General features: G+C 48.5%; 1 protein-coding gene across 1 annotated transcript; it reads left to right on the top strand.

Annotated features, from left to right (window-relative positions):
* The first annotated feature begins 4,232 nt into the window (after positions 1 to 4,232).
* Positions 4,233 to 13,724, top strand: GATD3 (glutamine amidotransferase class 1 domain containing 3). Its single transcript, XM_066599438.1, has 7 exons — positions 4,233 to 4,387; positions 8,801 to 8,853; positions 9,023 to 9,133; positions 10,359 to 10,478; positions 11,002 to 11,094; positions 12,017 to 12,173; positions 13,464 to 13,724. The coding sequence occupies exons 1-7, from the start codon at positions 4,286 to 4,288 to the stop codon at positions 13,590 to 13,592; spliced, it is 765 nt and encodes a 254-aa protein (XP_066455535.1). The 5' UTR covers positions 4,233 to 4,285; the 3' UTR covers positions 13,593 to 13,724.
* The last annotated feature ends 1,555 nt before the right edge of the window (positions 13,725 to 15,279 follow it).

Raw genomic sequence — 15,279 nt, 5'->3', positions numbered from 1 at the left:
TATGTAAGGACTGAAACATACTTGTTTTTCATCGGCTTTTTTTTTTTTCCTGACTTGGATTGGACTGGCTGTCGAAAATGTGAGAGGGGTGTGGAGGACTGTAACAAATTTTATTAAAGATTGTTATTTTTTTAATTAAAAAAAAGTGTGCGATTCCTTGAAACTGTTAAAGATGTTTGTTTCCCACCAGTCTAACTGAACCAAAAGCTGTGGGGCGCTATGGCCACCTCCATATATGGCTTAACTGCCGTGGGCATTCTGCAAGGAAAACTCAATAGCAATTGCGCTGGAAAACGGGGTCGGGCCGCAAATTCTGATCTGACCCCTGTGTAGGGGCCATCCCTAGTAATAAAGGGATTTTCAAGGCAGGGGCTACATTGGGGTCGGACCGGAGGTGCTGCTCTTACTCCTGCGTAGGGCCCCTCATAGTGTAGAAGAAAATCCTGGCAGCATGTAGAGGTGCTATATAAAATATACTCTTTATTCTCCCATCACACAGAGACAGCAACGTTTCGGCTGTGAGGCCTTTTTCAAGCTTGTGAAAGGCCGAAACGTTGCTGTCTCTGTGTGATGGGAGAATAAAGAGTATATTTTATATAGCACCTCTACATGCTCCTAGGATTTTCTTCTACATTACGTGGACTTCTGTGGGAGTGCGGTTTGGATTCTTATCTGGCTCTTGCATTTGTTGGCCCTACCCAGATTGGGTTTTTCTGGTGCTGCTGACACACTTCGTTATTTTCCCTGTGTAGGGGGCGTCGCTAGTAATAAAGGGGTTTTCCAGGCAGGGGATACATCGGGCCGGGCTGGAGGTGCTACTCTGACCCCAGTGTAGGGGGCTTCGCTAGTTATAAGGGGGTTTTCCAGGCAGGGGATATATTGTGGTCAGCCCGGAGGTGCTGCTCTGACCCCTGTGTAGGGGCCGTCGCTAGTAATGAAGGGGTTTTCCAGGCAGGGGATACATTGGGGTCGAGCCGTAGGTACTTCTCTGACCCCTGTGTAGGGGCCATCGCTAGTAATAAAGGGGTTTTCCAGGGGTGGATACATCGGAATCGGACCAGGTGCTGTTCTGATACCAGTGGAGTGCCATCGCTAATAAAGGGATTTTCCAGGCAAGGGATGCATTGGGGTCGAGCCGAAGGTACGTCTCTGACCCCTGTGTAGGGGCCATCGCTAGTAATAAAGGGGTTTTCCAGGGAGGGGATAGATCGGGGTCGGGCCGGAGGTTCTGCTCTGACCCCTGTGTGCAGGCCATCACTAGTAATAAAGGGATTTTCCAAGCAGGGGATACATCGGGATCGGACCAAAGGTGCTGTTCTGACCCCTGTGGAGTGCCGTCGCTAGTTATAAAGGATTTTCCAGGCGGGATACATTATGGTTGGCCCGGAGGTGCTGCTCTGACCCCTGTGTAGAGGCCGTCGCTAGTAATGAAGGAGTTTTCCAGGCAGGGGATACATCGGGGCCGGGCCAGAGGTGCTACTCTGACCCCAGTGTAGGGGTCGTCGCTAGTTATAAAGGGGTTTTCCAGGGAGGGGATAGATCGGGGTCGGGCCGGAGGTTCTGCTCTGACCCCTGTGTGCAGGCCATCACTAGTAATAAAGGGATTTTCCAAGCAGGGGATACATCGGGATCGGACCAAAGGTGCTGTTCTGACCCCTGTGGAGTGCCGTCGCTAGTTATAAAGGATTTTCCAGGCAGGGGATACATTATGGTTGGCCCGGAGGTGCTGCTCTGACCCCTGTGTAGAGGCCGTCGCTAGTAATGAAGGAGTTTTCCAGGCAGGGGATACATCGGGGCCGGGCCGGAGGTGCTACTCTGACCCCAGTGTAGGGGTCGTCGCTAGTTATAAAGGGGTTTTCCAGGCAGGGGATACATCGGGATTAAGCCGGAGGTGCTGTTCTGACCCCTGGGAAGTCCCGTCGCTAGTTATAAAGGATTTTCCAGGCGGGGGATACATTATGGTTGGCCCGGAGGTGCTGCTCTGACCCCTGTGTAGAGGCCGTCGCTAGTAATGAAGGAGTTTTCCAGGCAGGGGATACATCGGGGCCGGGCCGGAGGTGCTACTCTGACCCCAGTGTAGGGGTCGTCGCTAGTTATAAAGGGGTTTTCCAGGCAGGGGATACATCGGGATTAAGCCGGAGGTGCTGTTCTGACCCCTGGGAAGTGCCGTCGCTAGTTATAAAGGATTTTCCAGGCGGGGGATACATTATGGTTGGCCCGGAGGTGCTGCTCTGACCCCTGTGTAGAGGCCGTCGCTAGTAATGAAGGAGTTTTCCAGGCAGGGGATACATCGGGGCCGGGCCGGAGGTGCTACTCTGACCCCAGTGTAGGGGTCGTCGCTAGTTATAAAGGGGTTTTCCAGGCAGGGGATACATCGGGATTAAGCCGGAGGTGCTGTTCTGACCCCTGGGAAGTGCCGTCGCTAGTTATAAAGGATTTTCCAGGCGGGGGATACATTGTGGTCGGCCCGGAGGTGCTGCTCTGACCCCTGTGTAGGGGCCATCACTAGTAATAAAGGGATTTTCCAGGCAGGGGATACATTGTGGTCGGCCCGGAGGTGCTGCTCTGACCCCTGTGTAGGGGCCATCACTAGTAATAAAGGGGTTTTCCAGGTAGGGGAAAGATCGGGGTCGGGCCGGAGGTTCTGCTCTGACCCCTGTGTACGGGCCGTTGCTAGTAATAAAGGGGTTTTCCATGCAGGGGATATATCGGGCCGCGCTGGAGGTGCTACTCTGACCCCAGTGTAGGGGCCGTTGCTAGTTATAAAGGGGTTTTCCAAGCAGGGGATGGATCGGGATCGGACCAGAGGTGCTGTTCTGACCCCAGTGGAGTGCCATCGCTAGTTATAAAGGATTTTCCAGGCAGGGGATACATTGTGGTCGGCCCGGAGGTGCTGCTCTGACCCCAGTGTAGGGGCCATCGCTAGTAATAAAGGGGTTTTCCAGGCAGGGGATAGATCGGGGTCGGGCCGAAGGTTCTGCTCTGACCCCTGTGTAGGGGCCATCGCTAGTAAGAAAGGTATTTTCCAGGCAGGGGATACATTGGGGTTGAGCTGTAGGTACTTCTCTGACCCCTATGTAGGGGCCATTGCTAGTAATAAAGGGGTTTTCCAGGGAGGGGATAGATCGGGGTTGGGCCGGAGGTGCTGCTCTGACCCCTGTGTAGGGGCCGTCACTAGTAATTGTCACTCGTTGAGAGCAGTGGGAGCTGCACCAGCAATTGTAGGCTGGGCTCCCATTTATTTCAACGAGAGTTCCACCTGCACTTACGAGCGCCGGCCACTACACAGAGGTCGGAGCAGTGCTTCTGCTCCAACGCCGGTGTAACCTGGCAGGCGCTACTTGGAAAAACCCCTTTTAATACTTGTTTTTCAAGCGTTGAATTCCACATCATAAAAACACAAATTTCTGTGCCATGTGAAGATTTTGAAATCGTGATTCCTGCTGTGGAAATTCCGCTGCATTTCTGCCACATCTGAGGGCCTCCTTAGAAGGAAGCGTCACACTGTGGGGGCACTAAGGGTGCATCCTTACAGTTTGGGGGGCACTATTACTAAGTCAGACACCACAATTGTGATCTACAAAAAGTAGGGCTCTGGCTACGGGATAGGTGATAAGTGTGATCGGTAGAGGTCTGAGACCCCCACAGATTCTGAGAACAGGGGTCCTGTGTCCCTCTCTTCCTCACTGAGGGCTCAGTGCGCCCCCTACAGTCACATCAGATTGGATGAAGTGACCGCTGAGCATGTGCAGCGCTGCTCTATTCATGTCAATGTAGCTTGTAGGAATAGCCAAGCAGAAGCGCTCGAAGCGACCTCCAGGCCCATGGAAAGGTGGTGGGGGGCATAGAACTCTTGTTCTCAGGGTCAATGGAGGTCTCAATGGTGAAACCCCTCCCCCAATCAGACTTTTGTTACCTATTCTTTGGATGGGTGATAAATGTCTATTCTGGTGCAAACACCTTAATGCAAAAAAATAAATTAAAATGGTCCCTCCTTGTGTGTGTGCAGGGGGTATATTAGTTCTGCCCTCTCTACTGTACATGGACCTGCAGCCATGTAATCTGAGGATATAGAAGGTTCTTGGTGTTGTTCAGCTGCTGGTCACTAGAGGGAGTAGTGTGTATTATCTGACAGCTGATGCGCGTACTGACTTTCGGCCGTTGTACGTTTGTATGTAGTACGTGTGGCTCCGACAAGATGGCCGCCCCCGCCGCCCGCGGCCTCTAGTGGTTACTCTTGAGTACATGACTGTGAGCCGCTGTGAAGGAGAAGTTTAGTCCGGCCATGGCGGCGCTCAGTGCTCGGGGACCCCGGCTCTTGCTGCCCCTTCTGGGGGTCCGAGCCCTGCACACTTCACAGGGAAACCCCGCGGCCAAAGTAGCGGTGGTGCGTATAGAATAACTGTACAGAGGAGGAGCTGCAGTCCATCATTACGTCGTGAGAACTTTATATGTAGACCAAAAGCTGACAATCTATTCTTATATACTGGCCTGAGGAGATGTATATGTGTATACTGTACATATATACTGGCCTGAAGAAGAGGTGACTGTATATGGACCAAGAGCTGACAATCTATTCTTATATGCTGGCCTGAGGAGATGTATATGTGTATACTGTACATATATACTGGCCTGAGGAGATGTATATGTGTATACTGTACATATATACTGGCCTGAGGAAGAGGTGACTGTGTATGGACCAAGAGCTGACAATCTATTCTTACATACTGGCCTGAGGAGATGTATATGTGTATACTGGACATATATACTGGCCTGAGGAAGAGGTGACTGTGTATATAGACCAAGAGCTGACAATCCATTCTTATATGCTGGCCTGAGGAGATGTATATGTGTATACTGTACATATATACTGGCCTGAGGAGGAGGTGACTGTATATAGACCAAGAGCTGACGATCTATTCTTATATGCTGGCCGGAGGAGATGTATATGTGTATACTGTACATATATGCTGGCCTGAGGAGGAGGTGACTGTGTATATAGACCAAGAGCTGACCATCTATTAGGGCTCCTCCTGTGTATTTGCGCCCGTGTCTGCGCACTGTACTCTTTTGCGTGCCGATATGAGCAGGCCCAGACGGGTGAAGGAGCCCTAATAGATTGTCAGCTCTTGGTCTATATATACAGTCACCTCATTCTCGGGACAGTATATATCGATATAGTGTTGGTTTAAAGAAAAAACGGCACCCCTGGGCGAACGGCTCCATCCTGTGACGGAACGGACCCCCATTGAGTATAATGGCGTCCTTTCGATTTCCGGCTAGCAGTCGGCATTGTGCCGGAATTCACAAGATGCGCAATTTTGTTCTGGTTTCTAGCAAAAATTGGCCTCGGAGGTTCCGTACAGAACGTTCCGCTGATGTGAGCGAGCCCGTGGGGGGGGGGGGGGGGCTTGACTCTCTATCGCTGCGTTTTTTTTAAATGCGATTGTCAATAGGACTTTCTACTGTTAAAAAGGCGTTGCACAAAAATCACAAACTCGCGTTTTTTTTTGTTTTTTTTTAATGCACTGTTTTTAACAGAAAGTCCTATTGACATTCGCATTAGGAAAATGCAGCGATATCCCGAGTGTGAAGGACCCTCAGTAAGGCCCCCTGCACGGGGTGGAAATTCCGCCCGTGGAAGCTGCCATAGAAAACCCAAGCCTATGCAGACGGCCACGATTTGTCCGCACGGAAAACAAATCGTGGCATGCTGTATGCCCCACACAGAAATGTCACTCCCCGGGCGACGGCTCCGCTCTGAGCATGCGCCGGCTAGGCGGCAGCCGGCACATCACGGACCCGCGGGAGCAGGTGAGTGCCGCTCGGGTCTGGTTCCGACTCGGCCATCTGCAGGTGGCCTTAGACGATGTCCATATGGGGATTCCCTTTTTCTGCTCCGTTATGGGAGCAGGAAAGGGGAATCCCCTGGCTGAACAGATCTGTTTTGTGCCACAGCTGAATGGTGCAGAACGCACTCCACAATATTGGTGGACTTTTTTGTTGGGTATTTTGTGCCGGGACCTCGTAATGCAGATGTGCGCAGAACACAAGTCAGGCCTCGCGCACACGGGCGTCCGCCTCCGGGCTCCGCAGCAAATACCCTCCATAGCATGCTATAGAAAAGGGGTTTTTCATGCACTTGAGCGGAAACCAATTACGGTTTTTGCTCACAGAGGAAAAATCGCAGCATGCTCCATTTCCCTGCAGTGTCCGCACGGACGGCTTCCGTTGAAGTCGCTGGAAGCTGTCTGACCCGCAGCCCGTGTGCAATAGACATTACGGATGGGCTGCTGGAACAGCAGGAGGTAAAAAAAACAAACCTGTACTGTGCATGTCCGGCGGCGAGCCGCGCAGATCATCTGCATTACACATGAGGTGAACTGATGAAGCAGGTACACGCGGACGCTGCTGCCGCCACGGACGGATTCCGCATGCAGTCTTAGAGAGAGAGAAGTAGGGGTCAGTGCAGAGAAAGGATCTGATCGCGGCCGCCATGCTGGGTCTTTAAGAGGATTTTCTGTCTTTCAGCCATAAGTCTCACTTCTCATGCAAAAGCAATTTCCCACAAGAGCTGCGATCCAGAATACAATAAACACAAGACTCCCCGGAGATGTTCTGTCTGCTAGCGGAGGACACATCTGCACCGTCCTGCAACTTATCAGGAACATTCCAGCCTCAGGCAGGCAGAAATATTCAGAACCACAGATAATGCAGAACACGTAGGGGTTTCACATCTGCGCTGGGGATTCCGCTTTTCTACTGCGTTCAGGGAAGGGGAATCCCCACGGCCGAACGGTTCTGTCTCTGAATGAATCCAAACAGTGCCTGGCGGACCCCATTGATTGCCCGGCTTTTGGACGGAATAAGAAGTTCTGCGCGGAGCGTTTTTTCTTCTGTATTTTCAGCCTCATCGGTTACGGATCCTCCGAGCGGAGATTCCCACGCAGATGTGAAACCAACTTTAGGGATCTTCCACACGGAAAAAAAATTGTTCTTGAAGACGCAGCAGAATTTACAGCTGCGGAAATCCGTACCAAATTCAATTTGCCTAAATGTGGATTTGTTGGCAGAATTAAAGGGATATTTCAGGCCTTTAAAAAAAAAAAAAAATTTCTGTTGATGACAGACACGTTGATAGATGCTCGGCAGGGACATGCCGCTCGGATCCCTGCTGATTTCTGGGGCCGCTGTCAGCACAGCCGCCCAGTTGGTACTGCAGGCGCAGCTCTCATTGAAGTGGGCGCTGCACTGTGGTCAGCACTTACTGTAGGGACATCAGTGAATCAGCTGATTGATGCAGATCCAAGCAGTAGGTCTCTGCTGATCATCTGTTGATGACCTGTCTGCCAGAAAAAAATTAAGAAGTCCAAGAATATCCCTTTAAGTCTATCACCACTCCTGACTACCTCTATAGGGGATGCCACCATTCATGTCTCAGGAGCCAGATGCCTTTTATGTATGGAGGACTGCAGCTCTGGGGGCATGTTGAAAAGATCCCATCTGGGGGCCCTTCCTTGCACTGGATTGTAGCAGAGATTATTGCGGACCCCCCACTCCATGAGGTTGTGGTATTTATATTCAGTTCACAAGACCATCTATACTTTCTGGTAGTAGATGCTTGATGTATTATAGTCCAGATATTAATCACAATTCAGCAGCTTCAGAGCTGAACTCTCCCCAGCATTCATGCTTTTTCAGTGTATGCCCAGAGTTTGAGACTTACCCTCTTTACCACATGCATCGTACAGTCATATATAGGAAAAACTAATTGCCTCGTTCAGTTTAGGAGATCAGCTAAGCTGTTAGAGGGAGGCTGTCTACAAGCATGCTGACTGTTTCCAATAACAAACAGCAGAATAGTGAGTGCATCCCTGGAGCATCGTACAGGATGTAATTAAGTATGAGCACAGCATAAGTAATGTATGTACACAGTGACTCAACCAGCAGAATAGTGAGTGCAGCTCTGGAGTATAATACAGGATGTAACTCAGGATCAGTTCAGGATAAGTAATGTATGTACACAGTGACTTCACCAGCAGAATAGTGAGTGCAGCTCTGGAGTATAATATTGGATGGAACTCAGGATCAGTACAGGATAAGTAATGTAATGTATGTACACAGTGACTCCACCAGCAGAATAGTGAGTGCAGCTCTGGAATATAATACTGGATGGAACTCAGGATCAGTACAGGATAAGTAATGTAGCAATATGTACACAGTGACTCCACCAGCAGAATAGTGAGTGCAGCTCTGGAATATAATATTGGATGGAACTCAGGATCAGTACAGGATAAGTAATGTAATGTATGTGTATAGTGACTCCACCAGCAGAATAGTGAGTGCTGCTCTGGGGTATAATACAGCAGTAACTCGGGATCAGTTCAGGATAAGTAATGTATGTACACAGTGACTTCACCAGCAGAATAGTGAGTGCAGCTCTGGAGTATAATACAGGTTGTAGCTCAGGAGCAGTACAAGTACAGTATTTTGCTTCGTTGCCTTGGGCAGACAGGATCCTGCATTCGTTGTTCTGCCTCTGTCTTCGTGTGTCTCCTTCTCCTGCGTCGTCCATGTTTAGCTCTGTTCACATCTTCATTGTAGTCTTCGTGTGGCGCCTCCACCGCAGATCAGACTCAAAATGTAGGACCTAAGCCAAGTGGGACCTCATTATAGTCAATCAGGCGCTGTTTATTTCCATCATAGCATGGATGCGATATTCCGTTTTCCTGTTATTATAACTGTACAAGAAACCAAATGCTGGTGCAAACTCAGCCTTTCTCTCTTTGTATCTGTGCAGGTTCTCTCCGGGTGCGGTGTCTATGATGGAACGGAAATCCACGAGGCATCGGCGTAAGTCTGACACCACAGGGCGGGCTGGGTTGCTGTCCTGACATTCAAACAGCGATAACTAATTGTATGTGAAATTCTACTGCTTCAGAGCTGAAATCACTCTGCATTCCCTGCTGGTTCGGTGCGTCTCTGTAATTCCCTGCTCATTTTTGACTCTTGGTTCTTGTAGGATCCTGGTTCACCTGAGCCGCGCAGGAGCGGTGGTAAAGATGTTTGCTCCGGACATCCCTCAGATGCATGTCATTGACCACACCAAAGGAGAGGCCTCCCAGGAGAGCAGGTACCCAAGCTGCCATCTTTCTGCACTCACATATGATAGACAACTCCTCAGGAGTGGGCAGGGCTGTTATCCAGGCTGTGTTGTCCATACTACAGGGTGAAGGGGCACAACATGGCATGTAGGACTAGTAACCTGTGCATCCTCATGGCCTATGGAGAGTCCCTGGTCGCAACAGAGCAGGCCAGCCATGACATGATGTAACAATAGAATTAATACTACAGCAATGACTGCAGTACATGGCCCAACGCAGAATTGTGACTGCAGCTCTGGATGTAACTGGAGTTTAAAACATGATGTAACAGCAGTATTGTGACCGATGCTCTGGATGTGACTGGAGTATAAGATATAAACATTAAGCGGCCACAGTACTTAGAGACCGCTCATCTTAGGCACTAGCCCTATCTGCGAGTTGTGCCCATGGGACTTGGGAGCTACTCACATCAGACAGCACACAGACACTAGTCATATGGATACATGGACACAGCACATTGACATTCATTGGCATGTTATATTTCTCATCTATAAAACGGACAGGAATAGGTCATGCTGTGAGTTTTTTTTCACGCGGAGCATTGGTCTATGTGAAAGAATGTCCATGTGTATAGCCCCATAGGCTGTAATGGGGTCATGTGCTGTCCGTGGAATTACGTAGACAGCCCATGGCCCCAAAATACGCTAGTGTGCCAGAAGCCTTAACATGATGTTTTTGTGCTGAAAAATTCCCCTATAGTGCTGGCACTAGGGGTCTTACTTTAATTTTCTCTCCAATACCTGGTTTCAAGTGAAGTCCATATTTAGTAATAGAGACAGAGAATACGAATTGGAGTAGGGTGATGACTCTTCCTGCACATAGATGTCTCTGGAGAGAAGATAGGTTAGGAGAAGGGAGAGAAAGTCATACAGTCATGATTTACAACTACTGGAATCACATCTACACTGCTTAGTACTTCTCTAGTGTCCTCCATGGTAATGTTGTTTCTCTGTGTGTGCTATAGTGAGTTAGGGAGCAGAATGTTGTGTTTTGTCCATATGCAGTGTATAGTAGACACCATAGCAGCAGTCTTCTCCCACCAGCTCAGGAACAACTGAAAATTAGAGACACAGCCCGCAAAGGGGAAAACTCGTTCATTCTGAAATGAGTGAATACGCTTTAATTGCCTCCCACCTGCCACATTATAACCAGCGTTCGGTAATGTAGAGTTATCGATGGCATTCCCTTCTGCAGGAACGTATTGGCAGAGTCGGCCCGGATTGCTCGTGGCGACATCACCGCTTTGTCACAGCTGAAGGCTCAGGATCACGATGCTGTCATATTCCCAGGAGGCTTTGGAGCGGCCAAAAATCTGTGAGTACCTCGTGGGCTGATGAGAGCAATGGAGGTGATGAGTCGGTGATCATAGATCCCTTATATTACTGACATTGATGTGGAGGAGTCAGGAAATAAATATGTGAATGTTATGTGATAGGGACGAGCAAGAGGGTGGAACATCATGGCGGATATTAGAATAGTGCGCTTGGTCAGGCAGAAGTACTATGGTGTATGGAATGTGATCCCTGCTGGTCCTGCCTCGCCGGTGTCTGGAAGTTTTAATAATTGTTACAAATAATTCCAACAAAGAGAAGCATGCGGTACAAATCTAACAGTAGATACCTGACCAGCAGAGGACACGTATGAATGGGTAACACTGTCCCATGTTCTAGTACTGCTGACATCTATGATGCACAGATATGTGAGACGGGTGGTACTCTCTCTATTACAACCTGGGACAGCTCTAATGGCATCCGGGAGAGCAGTTCAGAGTAATGTCAGCGGGTGGTGGACATGGCAGTCATGGGTCTGTGATGCTGATTGCTCCCTCATGTTGCAGCTCATCCTTTGCAGTAGATGGTGAATCCTGTCGTGTCCACAATGACGTCCAGAGAGTTTTAGAAGATTTCCACAAAGCAAAGAAGCCAATTGGGTGAGTCCGCTGCTGCCCCCGAACCACAAATTAAACTGCATTCACTATTGTGCTGGTGGAGTCACTGTGTACAATCATTAATTATCCTGTACTGATCCGGAGTTACATCCTATATTATACTCCAGAGCTGCACTCACTATTTTGTTAGTGGAGTCACTATGTAGATACATTACAAATCCTGAGTTACATCCTGTATTATACTCTAGAGCTGCACTCACTATTCTGCTGGTGGAGACACTGTATACATACATACATACATTACTTATCCTATACTGATCCTGAGTTACATCCTATATTATACTCCAGAGCTGCACTCACTATTCTGCTGGTGGATTACTGTGTACACACATTACATTACTTATCCCGTTTTAATCCTGAGTTATACTGTATACATCCTGTATTATACTCCAGAGCTGTGCTCACTATTCTGCTGGTGGAGTCACTATACACATACATTACTTATCCTGTACTGATCCTGAGTTACATCCTGTATTATACTCCAGAGCTGCACTCACTATTCTGCTGGTGGAGTCACTATGTACATACATTACATTACTTATCCTGTACTGATCCTGAGTTACATCCTGTATTATACTCCAGAGCTGCACTCACTATTCTGCTGGTGGAGTCACTATACACATACATTACTTATCCTGTACTGATTCTGAGTTACATCCTGTATTATACTGCAGAGCTGCACTCACTATTCTGCTGGTGGAGTTTGTGTACATACATTACATAACCTTTACTGATCCTGTGTTTCATTCTTATTATACTCCAGAGCTACACTCGCTGTTCCGCTGATGGAGTAACTGCATACAACAGTTGTCGTTTGGTTCATATTTCAGGTTTTCTCCTGTGTAGTTTATGGGAATCAATTGGTGGTAGGGTTTTATTTAACATTTTTAGGCCTTTCCTGCAGGTTATGCTGCATCGCTCCCGTCCTGGCCGCCAAGGTGATTCCTGGAGTGGAGGTGACCGTGGGGCAGGAAGAAGAACAAGGAGGTAAATGGCCATATGCTGGCACAGCCAAAGCTATCCAGGCACTGGGAGGAAAACACTGCCCCAAGGAGGTGCACATATCCTTCTCGTATAGTCCTGTCGACAGGCCATATATTACCCATGTCCTGTGCCCACTATTGCATGTATAATATGAGGGATGGAGTGTGTTTACTGCGTTGTACAAGGAGGCAGACGCTCATCCACCACAATGTTCACTGTGATGCCATAGGATCAGTGTTTGTTTGGGAGGTTGGAGTAGTGCTAAAGAATGTGTAGGATCAGTATTTTTTGGTAGGATGGAGTTGTGGTGAGGGGTGTGCTACATCAGTTTTTGGTTGGGAAGGTGGAGTAGTAGTGAGGTGTGTGCAGGATTACTTTTTGCTTGGGAGCGTGGAGTAGTGGTGAGGGGTATGAAGCATCAGTATATTATGGTAGGGTGGAGTAGTGCTGAGGGAAGCGCAGGATCAGTTTTTGGTTAGAAGGGTGGAACATTAGTATGCATAATCAGTGTTTGGGAGGGTGAAATAGTGATGAGCAGTGTGTAGGGTCAGTATTTAGTTGGGAGGGTAGAGTAGTGGTTAGGGTTGTGTAGGATCAGTATTTGGTCAGGATAGTGGAGTAGTGGTGAGGGGTGTATAGGATCAGTATTTGGTCAGGATGGTGGAGTAGTGATGAGGGGTGTGTAGGATCACTGTTTGGTCCGGAGGATGGAGTACCAGTGAGAGGTGTGTAGAATCAGGATTTAGTTGGGAGGGTGGAGTAGTGGTTATGGTTTTGTAGCATCAGTATTTTGGGCAGAGCAGGGGATTAGCTATAAGGCTTGTGTAGGATCAGTATTTAGTTAGCATGGTGGATCAGTGGTTAGGGCTATATAGGATCAATATTTGGTCAGGACGATGGAGTAGTGGTTAGGGGTGTAGGATCAGTATTTGGATGGGAGGGTGGAGTAGCGCTGAGGGGTGTGTAAGATCACTATTTGGTTGGGAGGTTGGAATAGTGGTTAGGAGTTTGTAGGATCAGTATTTGGTCAGGATGGTGGAGTAGTGTTAGGTCGGGAGGGTGGTGTAGTGGGTAGGGATGTGTAAGATCAGTATGTGGTTGGCAGGTTGGAGTAGCTGTGAGGGATGTGTAGGATCAGTATTTGGTCAGGATGGTGGAGTAGTGGTTAGGAGTGTGTAGGATTAGTGTTTGTTCGGGAAGGTGGAGTAGTAGTGACAGGTGTGTTAGAGGAGTATTTGGTTGGGAGGGTGGGGTAGTAGTTAGGGGTGTGTTTGGTCACTATTTGGATGGGAGGGTGAAGTAGTGGTGAGCGTTGTGACTCTTTCATGAGGGACTTCTCTGTGTTTTGCTCCTTGACCTTTCCCCACGAGGTTCATGTGGACAAGAGCCGTAATGTTGTCACCACCCCGGCTTTCATGGGCCATGTCGCACTGCATACAATATTTGATGGGATCGGCGCCATGGTCTCTAATGTGATCAAACTGACCGGAAAGTAAAGACTGCCCTTTATTCATTACACTGTAATCGCCGTCCATGAACATCATCGTCACTGCGGACTGTACGTGTCCAGAGACAAGTCACCCCACAATGGTGATAAAGCCCATGCTGCAATAAAATGTACCACACAATCATGTTTACTGTCCTCTGTACACAAACCGCATCCCTGTACACTCACGGTACTATATATAGTCATAGAGGGAGTTACCTTGTATACCAGCACCACACTGTGTATAGGCACCTAGAGAGGAGGGGGCACCATGTATGGTTACACATACAAGGGTGGGATACAGCCGGCCTCATGAAGTGTCTAGAAGGAAAACTGTTTATTAGATCTCAGCTGTCATTTCTGAAAATGCTGGGGTAAAATGAAAGCTGAGTTCTGATTGGTTGCCATGGGCAACATGGACAGTTTTTCTTTTAGACACTTTTGATAAATGGGCCCACTCTGCCTAGTTCATGTAGAGGCGGAAGTACTCTGTATAGCCACATACAGGTGGGGGTTCAGTACACTGTTTATACTCCCGTAGAGGCAGGAGTATTCCGTATACTCACATAAAGGGGGGTGCTTTGTATACAGTAACTGTAGTATAGCGTGTCTAGTCACATAGAGGGGGGTACAGTGTGCTGAGGCACCTAGAGGGGTAAGGTACATTCACTATTTGTAAAATAAAACCCCTGGAAGGAGTTGTCATTTTGACACAAAACCCGGCATGCAGTTCCATCTCAGGCAGATATACAAATGACTACAGTTGTGATGATTAGATGGACGGTCTTGTCATCTGCGGTCCTAAAAGTGGTTCCCTCTTGGCCTATAAGAGGCTCTCGGAGGCTCCTTGTATGTAGTGACCTCTTCTTAGCTTGTGTAGAGCTTGTTGGCCACCAGACGCCTCTATTATGCAGAGAAGAGATGTTACCCCGCTACCAGAGTCTGAGAGGGGCGCATTATTGGGATGTGAGAAGCTGGATGGTCGTATCGACGAATTTCCCGCCACCTGAGCCGTTCTGACCGGAATGTTAAAAGCTGTTGAACCAGCGGATATGTGAGGGCACACAAGACTCAGGGCATCTTTGACAGAAAATAGAGCATGCTGGGTAATTTTTTGCACGACCGAATTGCACAGGACAACACGTGAACGCACCCATGGAAATCAGAGGGTTCTATTTTCTGCACATTGCACAAATACGTTTGTGTGATTCCTACCTAATTGATACACTAAGTATACTCACATAGGAAGAGAGTATTCGGTATACTGACAGGATACTGTGTAGCTGCATAGAGAGAGTTACTCTATACACTGGCAGTATATTTGTGTATGGTCACATAGAGGGGTGTTAGTCTGTATGCTGGCAGTACACTTGTGTATGGTCACATAGAGGGGGGGTTTGTCTGTATGCTGGCAGTACACTTGTGTATGGTCACATAGAGGGGGGTTAGTCTATGCTGGCAGTACACTTGTGTATGGTCACATAGAGGGGGTTAGTCTGTATGCTGGCAGTACACTTGTGTATGGTCACATAGAGGGGGGTTAGTCTGTATGCTGGCAGTACACTTGTGTATGGTCACATAGAGGGGGGTTAGTCTGTATGCTGGCAGTACACTTGTGTATGGTCACATAGAGGGGGTTAGTCTGTATGCTGGCAGTACACTTGTGTATGGTCACATAGAGGGGGGGTTAGTCTGTA

The sequence above is a fragment of the Eleutherodactylus coqui genome, chromosome 4, assembly GCF_035609145.1.
Source record: "Eleutherodactylus coqui strain aEleCoq1 chromosome 4, aEleCoq1.hap1, whole genome shotgun sequence".
In the NCBI taxonomy this organism is placed as follows: Eukaryota; Metazoa; Chordata; class Amphibia; order Anura; family Eleutherodactylidae; genus Eleutherodactylus; species Eleutherodactylus coqui.
The sequence above is the reverse complement of the archived record's forward strand: the minus strand, read 5'-3'. Positions and strand labels throughout refer to the sequence as shown.

Bases quoted from the DNA above. Each gene is read 5' to 3' on its own strand.
- GATD3 (XM_066599438.1), top strand. From the start codon at position 4,286: ATGGCGGCGCTCAGTGCTCGGGGACCCCGGCTCTTGCTGCCCCTTCTG. The intron at 8,854-9,022 runs GTAAGTCTGACA...TGGTTCTTGTAG, and splicing joins GAAATCCACGAGGCATCGGC to GATCCTGGTTCACCTGAGCC. The intron at 10,479-11,001 runs GTGAGTACCTCG...CTCATGTTGCAG, and splicing joins TTTGGAGCGGCCAAAAATCT to CTCATCCTTTGCAGTAGATG.